The sequence below is a fragment of the Entelurus aequoreus genome, linkage group LG03 (genome assembly GCF_033978785.1).
Source record: "Entelurus aequoreus isolate RoL-2023_Sb linkage group LG03, RoL_Eaeq_v1.1, whole genome shotgun sequence".
Classification (NCBI taxonomy): Eukaryota; Metazoa; Chordata; class Actinopteri; order Syngnathiformes; family Syngnathidae; genus Entelurus; species Entelurus aequoreus.
This window is the reverse complement of record NC_084733.1, coordinates 53,569,164-53,584,035: the sequence shown is the minus strand read 5'-3', so window position 1 is coordinate 53,584,035 and position 14,872 is coordinate 53,569,164. Positions and strand designations below refer to the sequence as shown.

The 14,872-nt window shown below is 39.4% G+C and overlaps 1 protein-coding gene across 2 annotated transcripts in view; it reads left to right on the top strand.

Annotated features, from left to right (window-relative positions):
* Nucleotides 1–429: 429 nt before the first annotated feature.
* The window catches only part of hif1aa (hypoxia inducible factor 1 subunit alpha a), a 38,691-nt gene continuing 24,248 nt past the window's right edge, over nt 430–14,872 (top strand). The window contains exon 1 of one of the 2 annotated variants that reach the window (XM_062042151.1): nt 430–717. In XM_062042151.1, the coding sequence (XP_061898135.1) occupies nt 686–717 (32 nt within the window). In that variant the 5' untranslated portion in view covers nt 430–685. The remainder of the gene's footprint in view (nt 718–14,872) is intronic. The other variant, XM_062042152.1, reaches the window with a different exon arrangement.

The following is a 14,872-nucleotide window of genomic DNA, read 5'->3' as shown; positions in this document are numbered from 1 at the left end:
TCTTACATTTCAAAAACATTAGCCTATTTCATATTTCATTAATTGCTAATTATATCACAAACTTTAAAAAATAACTGCAGCTTCTTGCAATTCGGATTTGACTGTTAATTGGAAAGCCCTAATATTTAATTATTATTATATATAATATATAGTTATTATTATATATAATATTTAATTTATTTTTCATATTTATGTTATTTATTTTAATTTTACTTTTATTATATATTGACCATAATAAATGTGGTATAAATGGTCTGTATTTGTCTTGTGATTTGTCTTAAATAATAACAATAGTAATAATATTTTTGACTGAGAAAAAATTGCCAATAAGAAATTATTGGTATCGGTATCGGTATCGATGAAAATGCAAGAAAAAGTATCGATATCGTATCGAATCCTAAAAGTGTGGTATCGCCCATCCCTACTCCTGGGGACTGTGCAGTGTTCACTAATGTTCCGCGTCTTGTACTTCCAGCTCTCCAGCGTGGCAGACGCTACCGATCGCATGCCTCTAAACGGATGGAACCCGTATTTTCTCGCGAAATATCCCGACTGGCGACTTACATTTAAAGCTACATAGGAGCTACACGTTCGTATTGCTGGATATCTGCGCTTGTCCGCCGACGGAAGAAGTGTAATACACATCATCGAGGGACGTGCAACTCTCTGGTCCTTCAGTCCTGAAATGGACACTGGAATTGGACCTGAAAAGAAAAGGTAACATTGACGATGGATTACGTCACACTGCTAACCATGCCGTGTAGTTACAAATAACTTGAATGGTTCCGTTAATGATTTAATAGTATTAGTAGGACTGCATTCCCATGTTTACCGTCTTGCATTTAAAGATAACTACATAATAGCTAGCGCCGCTATTTTGTTAGCTGGCGGCTAGTGTCGCTAGCTAGCATCGTAAGCAGTCCATTATCAATGTGTACTAACTAGCTTCTAAAACTCATTTCTTGCTGTTAACGTTGTTCTTACAATGTACTCTTGTCTGTTCTTGCCTGGGTATATTTGTAATGACAATGTATTCACAAGCTACGTTTGTCTTTAGGGGTGTTTGAGTTTTTTTCCTGACACGTTTTATCACGCTAATAGCTTCTGTTTGGGCTTGATGTTGTATTGATGGAGCAGTCTTATTCTCCGGTGTGCTTTTTGCTTTAAATGTGTATACAGTATACTTCGTCTTCTGGTAACATTTTACGTCGGTAGGTTATTATTGCGAAGTGTAACGTTTGGTATTGACGCCGCAATGAGTTGGCAGGACAATGCAGTAGGTTAATTTGGACAGCTATCTTTGGTACAAACTTTGGATGTAACGATATGATTTTTTTTATTACTGTTATCGTGACAAATTATAACTGTTAGTATTTTTGCGATATTGTCGAATTTTCTCAAAAAGTATTTATACTTACTCAGGGTCCCAGGGACCCCATCTAGTCATTAAAAAAGGGGTCCCACAGTAAATTTTTGGGGTCCGATTTTTTGAAAACAAATGATATGCATTATCCTGTTATATCTCGCATTCTGTATTGTGTTTAGGAAAAAGGTTGTCATGCACGTTACTTAATTCATAAAAATAATACAAAAGAAAACACATTTTTATGCATATGTAAATGTATTCAGTCATAAACATTCATTCACTTTCTTCTTTCCTTCATGGATCTAAACTTTACCGCTGCCGGTAGTTTTTTCTATATTTGTATTTAATAAGTTGTAGGTGTATTTATTTCAGTATAAAAGTGTAAAAACTTTTTGCTTCGGTCATGAGATGATGATAATCGTGTGACAGGGCATACATACATTATTTATTTAACACTTAAATCTCTAGAGTCTACATCAACTTCAGATCTATCTGTCAATTCTAAGTGTTTTTTTTTTTTTAAATGTTTTTTTTGTTTGTTTTCTGCCCTTCGTCAAAGAAAACTATGTTTTTTTTAATGGAAAACACAAAATATGGAAAATCTTCCACAAAAAATATTTTTCAAAGTGGAATATTTGATGTGAGGTAATCGACGCCTTGGATACGTCAATAATTCATAAAAAACATTGATTTTGATTCAATATTATGTTTTGAGCAATGACAGTTTTAAAGAAAAAAAAACAGCTTTGTTTTATTAGTCAACATTGCAACTTTTTCTAAATTACATTTCACCTGTAAGCTTTTTCAATCCACTTTTGTTATGTTTTTGTTTATTTTAGTAGTATTTTTAGAATGTGCTGTGGGCCTTTAAAACATTAGCTGCGGGCTGCAAATGGCCTCCGTGCCACACTTTTGACATCCCTGCTATATATAATAAAACATTTAATCTGATAAGTCTATCGATAAAAAGCAGAGCCTGACGACACATGCGCGTTTATTATAACGCACAGTCAACATCTCTGCTTCAGTAAACAATGACGGTGATGATGTCAGCGATGCGAGCGACACTTGCTAACTTGTCAGCCACTTCTCCAAGTGACTCCTTTTGAACACTCCTTGCACATTAATACTTCAAAATGCACATATTTTCCCCGTTTGTTGACCTACAAAGTATGTTTTTGGGGTGGAGGAGTCGGGTGCTGGTTAGCTTGAAGCTAACAGCTAGCCTGTCTCCATCCTCGAACGATGTCGCTTCAGCGGGAGATAAAAGTGAAGTTTCCATTGACTCACAAAGACTAAAATAACTCATTTACTGGAGCCATGGCACAGGATGAAGTTAAAAAGGTTGACTTTGCACTCACTTTAGTGTTTACAATGGAGTCTTTCTTTTGACAGCCCCTCGCAGTAAAGTTGTCCGAGTGCAAACTGAGGCAGTATTTGTGATTGATAAAACTTTCGGCGAATCAAAATTTACGACCAATAAAAACGCAAATTACAGGGACGGAAAATACAAACAAAACAAAACACCAGCGGACAGCGATAATCAATCAAATTTTAAAAAACAAGCAAACCGAGCATTAAAAAAACAAAAATCCGCATCCAGGGGATGTGCGGGCTTCTGGAATTGGGCGTCTTTTCTGATTTCAATGTATAAAAAGACACGAAAAGTGCGTTAAGGCCAACACTGTTACTACTTGTATACTGCAATCTTGTGACAAAGTTCTTAAAAAAATCAAACTAAAATAAATACACACAGTTAGAAAAAACACTATTTTGCATTTTTTTAATATTAATTATTAATATATTAATATTGGTTTGTACCATAGCACTTTAAGAGTTATTTGAATGACAAGTGTGTAACAAATAAAAGCTGTTATTATTTATTATTGCTGGTGGGCGTTGAGGCGTCCTCTGTTCAGCGGTCTTTGAACGCACCGTAAAAACACCACCATAATATATTCCTCTGAGTATAGAAAGATCACTCTGTTTTAAGAGCGCATAGCTTGTAGGTTCAATGTGCACTATTGAATTGCATAGTTGCTCAGACAGCAATATGTTTAGATTATTTTAGATTTGTGTATGTTGTTTTGTAATTGGGAAAGATGTTAATGTTTCTTGTTTTCATGTTAGCATTTAAGCAGGCGAGTAGGGATGATGTTTGATAAGAAATTATCGAGTTCGAGCCTAATATCGAATCCTCTTATCGAACCGATTCCTTATCGATTCTCTTATCGAGTCCAGATAGGTTGTTGTATATGGAAAAAAACACACAATATTTGGTTTAACAAATCACTTCACATTCTCTACTGCTCGCTACTATAGTATTACCATATCTGAGTTATTGTGCAGAAATGTGGGGAAATAACGACAAATGTGCGCTACATTCGTTAACCATGTTACAAAGCAGACGATCAAAGCAGACGATGCGAGCGGTGCGAGCGAGGGGGGAAAAGCATGCCAAAAGTGGTCAAAAATGTGGGAGTATTTCAATACACGGCCTAATAATGTTGTTGTATGCACACTGTGTCGAGCGGAAATGGCCTATCATAGCAGCACAACGGCTATGAACGAACATTTGAAAAGAAAACCATCAACTAGTCAATCGTCCGCGCGAGCGTACGTTGTCATCATTACACAAAAACATGAATGTGTCATTTGTATCTGCTAGGGGTGTAACGGTACGTGTTTTGTATTGAACCGTTTCGGTACGGGGCTTTCGGTTCGGTACGGGGGTGTACCGAACGAGTTTCTAAGCTAACGCTAAAGCCTTAACAAGCTGCATTGCTCCTTCTGCCTCTGTCTCAGCACGAAGCATTGTCCCACCCACACAACCATCTTATTGGTACACACATAGCATTACCAGCCAATCAGCAGTGCGTATTCAGAGCGCATGTAGTCAGCGCTTCAGCGTGGAGTAGATAGGTGTTTAGCAGGTGAGCATCAGGCAGCGGACTCTCCCCAAATAAATAAATGACAAATGATAATAAACACCTCCCAGTCAACTACTAGTAACATCACTATGAGCCTGTTGACCTTCTAGAAATATAAACTGCAGCTCAGCTCACTCGCAGTCCTGGCTTGAGGTGAAGGCTAATTACCTCTCAGTTCCAGCCACATCGACCCCTTTTGAGCGCCAATTTTCAGCTGCTGGGAATATTGTAAACATGAAAAGAAGCAGAGCATGTACACATGCTAACCTTTCTTCATTACAACTGTTAGTCACTCACTGGAATGAGTAGAATTGGTTATTGTGTACTGTGTTGGACTGGATGTTTATTTTGCACATTTTAAAAGCAATACTTAATGTTTACAGTGCTCCAGAATATTTAGATTGACACTTTTTTGTATTGGATGTTTATCTTTATTTTTGCACATTTTAGCAAATAAGCAATACTTTCACTTTTGTTGAAATGTTTACACTGTTGTTACAGAATATTTCATTTTGCACTTTTTTGTATTGGATGTTTATCTTTATTTTTGCACATTTTAAAGCAAAATAAGCAATACTTTTACTTTTGAAATGCTTATACTATTGCAGAATATTAAGATTTGCACTGGATGTTGACTTTTATATTTGCACATTAAAAAGCAAATAAGCTACTTTTAATTTTGTTAAATGTTAAAAGTTTTAAATGTTTACATTGTTACAGAATATTTAGTCATGTTGTTGTCAATGTTGACTGAGTGGCCATACTTCTTTTTTTTTGTAAATAAAAGCCATGCCTTTTGAAAAAACGGGCCTACATTTATTTTTTCATCTTCATTTTGAATAAAAAAATAATTGGTAAAAGGAAAAATAATCTATAGATTAATCGGAAAAAAAAAATCTATACATTAACCGATTAATAAATTAAAAAAAATCTATAGATTAATCGATAGAAAAATAATCGTTAGCTGCAGCCTTAAGCTAATACTCAATGTGCTTAGCTTCTCTTGTATTCCGCTGTGGTATTACTTTTTCTCATCTTTTAATCACCAAGGATTGGTTCTTGCCATATTTGTGTTGAGGTGGAAGTTGCGCTGAGTGGTTCAAGCACAGTTCCTTTTTGGTAACAAATAACTTGTTGTATAAGATAACTGAAGGATTTGTTTAGACGTGAACACAATAATATAATGATTGCACAGAGTCCACTCCACACCAGTTGTATTTGATAATTGATATAAAATATATAAATTAGCAATGAAAAATGACAAAATAATACTAAGTCAAAACAAGCAAGAGTGCTGTGTTGATGCAATTGCTTCTCCCGCCATGTAGAATAGGTAGTACAGAGGGGAGTTGTACACATGTTAAAGTTAAAGTACCAATGATTGTCACACGCACACACTAGGTGTGGCAAAATTATTCTCTGCATTTGACCCATGTGCGACTATGTCAAGACAACATCGACTTGCCGTAACATAAATAAGATAAGTAATATTAGTGAGTTTGATATAAGCAAACTATAGAGAAAATGTTCTGTAAGAAATTGATCCTTGAATAACATCTGTTATATTCGGGCGCAATACAGAAAATACAATTAACTTGACTGTTCTGACGGGGTGTGGCACCGCTCTAATATAATGGTAGAGGAAAGACGACTGTGGATGAAAGGGTTATTTAGCAGTGTCTCCCCTACACTCTAAATTGTGCGGCCATTTACACATTAGGAAAAGCATTATGTCCTTTGAGGTAAAGTGTGGTCATCTGCGGCCATGCTTGATTGCTGTTCAGTAGACTGTCATTTTGATCTATAAATACAAGACTTGCTCAAGCTGGTTACTGCACGTGCGGGCTCAGAATACAGTATGCGCCTCACACGCAGCTGCATGATGAGCAATAATATAATTTATTAGGTACCTTTTATTATGTCTCTTAAGCCTAAAGCAGACTCTTCTGGTGGTAATGTGGCAAAGAAAAGTAAACCATCACCATGGAAGTGAAAATAAACATCTAGAAAAGCTCTGAGAGGAGAAACGCCTACCAGCATTGGCCACACTTTTGTTCTCAACTACTAAATTTATAATTAAGGGCATTGTCATTAGATTGTTTTCCTTTCTTCTTGTTAAAGGATTTGGTCCTATGAAAGCGACTTAGTTTTTTGATCCTGAAGGGAAATTGTATGACACACAGTAGCTCAATTGTAAAATGATGAAAATTTCAGGAGCTACTGTGATCTGCTGCCACTCTTTCAGGCTGAAAAAGTCCACAAAGAACAAGACAAAACATATGAAAACAAGAAGGAAACATTAAAGAACACAATGGACATAAGAAACATTAAGGAGCACATAGCTGATGCAACCTGATGTGACCTCAGTGGTGCATTTTGTACATACAGCCACAAAAGTCCAATGCAACGAAAAGCCATAAATGAGAAAAAACATGAGCAAAAAAAACAACTATACATATTGCGCACATACATTATTTTATGCACCATGCATAGACGAACGAAAAAACAAAAACACCATCCTAAAACCCACATACTGTTCACCGCGACTGCCTCCGCAATGTTTCACACCATCGTTCACTGTGTGGCCAGAGACGGTAATAGATCCAGCCAAGCGGCCAAGAGAGCCGACTCCATCCTAGGCTGCCCACCAGTTCCCAGCCAGCGTCTGGTCGGCGCAGATGAGCGAGAACCCTCCTGCTTCTCCACCCTGTCACTCAGCACTACCTTCTTTAAGGGCTGCGTGTCGAGCACCCTCCTGTACACCATCAAGTTTGCCGACGACACCACAGTGGTGGGTCTGATCACGGGGAGTGATGAAACAGCCTACAGATAGGAAATACAGGCGGTGGCAGGGTGTTGCAGAGGCTGAACACCACAAAGACCAAGGAGAGATGGTCATTGATTTTAGGAAAAAGAGTGGGAGCATGTGTGGCCTCCTTCAAGTTCCTGGGAACACACATCTCGGAGGACCTTAAATGGCCTGTCAACACTTTAGCACTGGTCAAAAAGTGTTCGTGTTCTGCGGAGGAACCAACTTGAGAAGAAACTGTCTTGTGTCGTTTCCATTTGTTTCCCTTTTCCGACCACCATAGCTATCCGCCGTTTTTGTTTTGATGACGCCACAGACAGGCAGACAGACTAGATGTTTAACGTCCTTATTAAAAGTGCTAAACTTCATATAAAGCCGTTCTTAAATCCAATGTTTTCCTATTTCTGGTATTGATAAAACCGATCGATTCCCTTATGAAATGATCTTGCATCTTCTGGAAGGCAAACTTGCAGAGCACAGATCGATGTAGTTGAATCCAAAGAATATATATCGATTAATCGTTACATCCCTATTAGTATTTACTGTGTCTTATTACAATATGTTTGTGTTCTTTGTACAGTGTTAGTGACCTAATAGTTAATTTAGTTATACTGTAAGTTCCAAATTACACAAAAATTTTACTTGCAAAACTCGTTTAAAAAAACATGTCTCCATCCTGGGTGTCAGCACTGAGCTGTTGGCCCCTGTCCTTACAGTGAGCACCACAAGCAGACCACAACATAACTCGAGCTCAGGCCTCAAAACAGTTGGTCTCTTCATATCTCTAAAAACCCTAAACGAGTCTAAGCAAATAAGCTGACAATGACAAAACGATGTCTGTGGAATAGTAATCAAGTAATCCATCAATTATTTTGTTTAATCGGTTAAAACCCACTTCATGCCTCTGTGTATTTTATGCATACAGTTTTTATTTTTTTAGTAGTTTGTTTTTTTTAAGCAAAAGAATATAAATCTTAAGCTTTTTTGTTGTCGATTTACATGTTGCATCCTTATTGTGGAACGTTGCCATAATAGTCAGTTGCTTACAATCATAACAACTTATTTTTCAAAATAGTAATGCCGCATAAAAAAAATGTCACTAAAGTTTACTGGTCTGGTTCCTTTCCAGAAGGAATGCAAAAGTAGAGAAAAGTGTATTAAAAGGCCTGTACACTAAGTTGCATATTTCATTATAAAGCCCCTTGTTGTCGGACGTTTTGTCTGAGTAGGCCCCAATAAAAGAAAAAGCCGAGCCTTGCACCCAGAGAACAGAACACTGAGCGACAGGAATGTTGGCGCCCAGTTAGGAGTGAAGCACTGACAGTCAGTGCACTCATTTTTTCACCCCCTTTCCTGGAGTCAATCCTGTTCATTTGTTTTTATTTTTTCCCAGCCTACATTAAGGCTCTTATTTTTGTTTTGTCAACAATGTCCATGGCCTCAATGACACTTCTTCTCACTGTTTTTATTGGACGAAATAGGCTAATGAATGGACCTCTTCTGACAGTCATCACAAGTTGTTGTGTATCTCTGCTACTTCCAAAAATGTCATTGGCCTGTTAATGAAAACATTTTTCGCCATTTTTCACACCCTGTTGGATTAGGAGGTTATTGTCGCCGTGTGTCCCTGCTCTGGATTATATAACACATGAGACAAAGTTTACAGTCAAACTAAACAGTACTGACAGATAGTGAGAACATCTCGTGAAATAGGTCAGTCCCTCGAAACAAAATACCCTCACAGCATCACGGGCTGAGGGGGGGTGGGTGTCTTTGTACACTGGTTTCTTTCACATCTGTTCATTACTCACATACAGTATATCATGTTCATACAGGTGTAGCATTTATTTAATATTGACAAGAATAAGAAAATGGATGGAAAAGAACAATATTGATAATGTGTGTTTTGCTGTTGCGTATTTGTCTATGATTGCTGGTCATGCATGACCATGTGCAAGAGCGGTGTTATGTAACACGGGCCTCGACAGGGATTGTATTTGTATTATCTGGGGACTGTCTTGTTTTCATGGGCATTTTCACTTTGATATAGAGGCAAAGCAATGTTTGTAAAAGGACAGTGTTATAAAACCTTTTGTATTTGTATTATCTGGGGACTGTCTTGTTTTCATGGGCATTTTCACTTTGATATAGAGGCAAAGCAATGTTTGTAAAAGGACAGTGTTATAAAACCTTCATTAACTGTATATGAAAAATGTTTAGGTCACATTTGACCATTAACTGTCAAACGTGTAAAAATAAGTTACCTACTTTCGCTTACCTTTTCTCCTTTTATTTGTAAAACACATTTTATATAGAAAGTATAGAGTGCCAGCCTTTTTTTGGACATACTAGGTCAATGTCTACAGACATGAGATTAGAGATGGCATCTGTAATTTCTTGGTGTCTGCGGGACTACCTAATAGATGGTACCTTTTGGTCAGTCAAGCTCGTTTGGTGTGTTTTTTTTTTCCATCACTTAATGATTTTGACATTACGTGATTATTTTGTCACATTTAAACACTGTCTCTGTACTGTTCTTAATGCCGTCTCACCAAGTGACAAATTATTAGACATGTTCAAATAGTTAGTAAAGACCTGTTTTGCAGATTACCGATGTTTGATACATGCATGACTTTTTTAAACCGAAGCCAAACAAAGAAGTCCCTCTAACCTCTTTCTGTACCAATTTCTCTTTAAAGGCCTACTGAAACCCACTACTACCGACCACGCAGTCTGATAGTTTATATATCAATGATGAAATCTTAACATTGCAACACATGCCAATACGGCCGGGTTAACTTATAAAGTGCACTTTTGAATTTCCCGCTAAACTTCCGGTTGAAAACGTCTATGTATGATGATGTATGCGCGTGACGTCAAACGTTGAAACAGAAGTATTCGGACGCCATTGAATCCAATACAAAAAGTTCTGTTTTCATCTCAAAATTCCACAGTATTCTGGACATCTGTGTTGGTGAATCTTTTGCAATTTGTTTAATGAACAATGAAGACTGCAAAGAAGAAAGTTGTAGGTGGGATCGGTGTATTAGCGGCTGGCTGCAGCAACACAAACAGGAGGACTTTGAGGTGGATAGCAGACGCGCTATCCGACGCTAGCCGCCGACCGCATTGGTGATTGGGTGAAGTCCTTCGTCGCACCGTCGATCGCTGGAACGCAGGTGAGCACGGGTGTTGATGAGCAGATGAGGACTGGCTGGCGTAGGTGGATAGCTAATGTCTTTAGCATAGCTCAGTGAGGTCCCGTTGCTAAGTTAGCTTCAATGGCGTCGTGAGCAACAGCATTGTTAACCTTCGCCAGGCTGGAAAGCATTAACCGTGTATTTACTGGTCCATGGTTTAATAGTATTGTAGATTTTCTGTCTATCCTTCCAGTCAGGGGCTTATTTCTTTTGTTTCTATATGCAGTTAAGCCCGATGCTATTACGTTAGCTCCATAGCTAAAGTGTTTCGCCGATGTATTGTCGTGGAGATAAAAGTCACTGTGAATGTCCATTTCGCGTTCTCGACTCTCATTTTCAAGAGGATATAGTATCCGAGGTGGTTTAAAATACAAATCCGTGATCCACAATAGAAAAAGGAGAGAGTGTGGAATCCAATGAGCCAGCTTGTACCTAAGTTAAGGTCAGAGCAAAAAAAGATGTGTCCTGCACTGCTCTCTAGTCCTTCACTCTAACGTTCCTCATCCACAAATCTTTCATCCTCGCTCAAATTAATGGGGTAATCGTCGCTTTCTCGGTCTAAATCGCTCTCGCTGCATTGACAAAAATGGGGAAATGTGAGGAGCCTTTCAACCTTTGACGTCACGCTACTTCCGGTACAGGCAAGGCTTTTTTTATCAGCGACCAAAAGTTGCGAACTTTATCGTCGATGTTCTCTACTAAATCCTTTCAGCAAAAATATGGAACTATCGCGAAATGATCAAGTATGACACATAGAATGGATCTGCTATCCCCGTTTAAATAAAAAAAAATCATTTCAGTAGGCCTTTAAGTTTTGTTGGTTTAGCTTCAATTGTGCTCTCTATCTGTCTTAACATTTATGCTCCTCACCGTAAAGTTATTTCAAATGACGTAAAAATGCAATGTAGCAGGGTTTCTGCAGTTATTAGCCGGAGCACAGACGCTAAAATTACAATTAATAGAGAACAGGGTTTCCCCTAGCTTGCCAGTATATTAGTGGCGGTGGGAGTGTGACTAGAGGTGTGGTCAATATGACGTCATCAAATAATTTGCATAATTGTTAATGATGCATACTTTAAAAAAGGCTAAAAAATTGTAAATAAATGAAAAAACTAATCTGTAGTATTAACATATATTTTTCTTACATTATAAAATGTTGCTCTATTTTTAAGTTATTATTGTACAATGTAACACAGGCTATATTCTATTAGCGGCTGCTGGTCTTTTAAGTAGGTAACGCTGATTTTCATCTACTCTCAAAGCACGAATCAATTCTCCAATAACCAATAAAAGATAAAGATGCTAGATTTTACAAAGAGAGGGTCACTTAAAAGATTATACAATCAACATGGAACATTAAAATGAAAATTGAAAAATGCTCTTGCAGACTGAGCCTACTTCTTATTCACTTCCAAAGAAGCTCGGCATACGTGGGTGCGGAAAAACCGAGCATTTATCCAATGATTGTCCAGTTTGGCTGCAGTGGAGCAATCCACTGTATGTTACCCTATTGAATTCAATGGATGCTCAGCTTCGACACTGTTTAATGTACTGTGACGCTACCACAATAAATGAGAAGAAAGTTGCGTCAGCTGTCGCAAAAGTAGCTGTTTCTGAACAAAAACTAAATGCATTCTAGTGCATATTTAGTCAATATAATGTTAACACAAAAGTACATATTTGACTACTTCTTACAATCTTACAGTAATCGCCATTGCCGCATACCCATATCCGCGGTAGGTCTCCAAGGTGAATGACATATGGCATTTTAAGGGAACTTACGCCTGTAACTTCAGGAATAGGATTGTTGGCTCTAAGAGCTGGGTCGGTCGGGCAGTGGTGTGAAGTGGGGTTGTGCGCGTGCCGCGGCTGAGGAACCATCGGCCATGCCGCTGGAGCCAAGGGCCGGGCAGCGTCTCGGTCTTACCGCTGACATCACCCCCTGGTGCAATTTGTCTCTTTGAAAGACTGTCCCTGTCCTATTAATATTTGCACATTGTATATTTTGCAGATCGCTGTCAGCGGGTATGTCTCGGATATATTAAAGGCCTACTGAAATGAATTTTTTTTATTTAAACGGGAATAGCAGATCCATTCTATGTGTCATACTTGATCATTTCGCGATATTGCCATATTTTTGCTGAAAGGATTTAGTAGAGAAAATCGACGATAAAGTTCGCAACTTTTTTGTTCGCTGATAAAAAAACCTTGCCCCTACCGGAAGTAGCGTGACGTCACAAGCGGTAGTGCTGCTCACAATTCCCCGTTGTTTACAATGGAGCGAGAGATATTAGGAGCGAGAAAGTGACGATTACCCCATTAATTTGAGCGAGGATGAAAGATTTGTGGATGAGGACGTTAGAGTGACAGACTAGAATGCAGTTCAAGAGATATCTTCTTTTCGCTCTGACCGTAACTTAGGTACAAGCTGGCTCATTGGAATCCACACTCTCTCCTTTTTCTATTGTGGATCACGGATTTGTATTTTAAACCACCTCGGATACTATATCTTGAAAATGAGAGTCGAGAAGGCGAAATGGACATTAACAGTGACTTTTATCTCCACGACAATACATAGACGAAGCTCTTTAGCATGAGCTAACGTGATAGCATCTGTCTCAAATGCAGATAGAAACAAAATAAATAAATCCCTGACTGGAAGGATAGACAGAAGATCAACAATACTACTATCAGGAGACACCGAACCAAACACTGGACATGTAAATACACGGTTAATGTGTATTCGACGCCTGTCGAAGCCTAGCAATGCTGTTGCTAACGACGCTAACTTAACAACGGGACCTCGTCAGAGCTATGATAAAAACATTAGCGCTCCACCTACGCCAGCCAGCCCTCTTCCGCTCATCAACACCCGTGCTCACCTGCGTTCCAGCGATCGACGATGCGGTCGGCGGCCCGGAGACGTAGGAAGTCAAGGTGAGTTCGCCGCTAGCGCGTCTGCTATCCATCTCAAAGTCCTCCTTGTTGTGTTGCTACAGCCAGCCGCATACACCGATCCCACCTACAACGTTCTTCTTTGCAGCCTCCATTGTTCATTAAACAAATTGCAAAAGATTCACCAACACAGATGTCCAGAATACTGTGGAATTTTGTCGAAGAAAACAGAGCTGTTTGTATTGTGTCCAAAAGGGTCCAAACACTTCCGTGGACCTCGCGACGTCACGCGCATACGTCATCCTCCAAAGGCGTTTTGAACCGGAAGTTCCCCGGGAAATTTAAAATTGCACTTTATAAGTTAACCCGGCCGTATTGGCATGTGTTGCAATGTTAAGATTTCATCATTGATATATAAACTATCAGACTGCGTGGTCGGCAGTAGTGGGTTTCAGTAGGCCTTTAAAGTTCATCCACATCACAAACATGCTGCTTCAGCTCCAGACAATCGCTTGCGTCTTGCCTACATCATCACAACATCCTGTTTTGGCAGTGCTGTTTCTGTGATCAAAGTTTTTTGGTCGCCAAATTTTAGGTGCATCGCTAGTGAATAATGCTTAGATAATAAGCTATCTATAGCCATTAATTGTGTCAGGTCGGGCTTATACCGCCACGGGTAAGATGTACCCCTGTGCTACCTGCCGCATTCAGGCAGATGGGGCTCGTAAACCTGGTAAGGCAGCCCATCTAGGAGAAGGAAATCTCCAATCTCAAAACCACCGCTGCCTTGCGGTCAACCCACTCGAGGGTAAGGCTAAGGGAGTAAACCCTGACAGAAAATCAGGAGCCGGAGTCCTGAAGGCGGTTTGACATTGTAGCGTCATTCCGGCAACTCCTGCGGCGTCGCTGGTGCCAAGTTGTATCGACACTCGTCGCTCCCTTGGATCCACCAGCCATGCGGAGAGGGGGGGGGGCTTGCTGCCTGGACAACAGCTTGCCCTCCATAGTTCCATGCCCGGGCCGTGTAGATCCACTGGAGAGGTCCACTGGAGGGGTCCACTGGAAAGGTCCACTGGAGAGGTCACTCCAGCAGATACCGGTTCTAAGCCCATCCGATTAGCGAAAGAAACGGGTGCCAGGGGCCATCTCGCAGTGAGACCCACCCCTCTTTTTGGATCTACCCCATCGACTCCCGAGACGGAAGGATGCCGGCGACGATAGCCATTAATATACTGTAATATATTTGTTTTTATGTCAATGATCCTCATATATAAGGTGTGCCGGCTTTCATTTTGCCGTGGCGCCCCGTCACGATCAATTACATGTCGGGGAAGCCCTGAAGAATTATATCGTACAATAAACATTTTTATGTCGCCCAACGATTTATATCATAACATCGCAGACCACTATCTCAGGGCATTAAATGGATCGCAACTTGACTGCTCAGTTTGTCTTAAGTCATTTTGCCTCCCATCTGAGCAGGCTTCACCAGTTCATGCTCACAGACTTAGATTGGTCAGATCTAGTCTCAGCAATGCACTATGTGTCAATCAGTTGATGTAAAAGTGTCAACTAATATAGTGGTAAAATATAAAGTATTTTTCTCTTGCTGAAAAAAGCAAGCCAAGAAAAGAGTGGTGACATTCTTTTTGTTGTCACAGCATCAACGCTA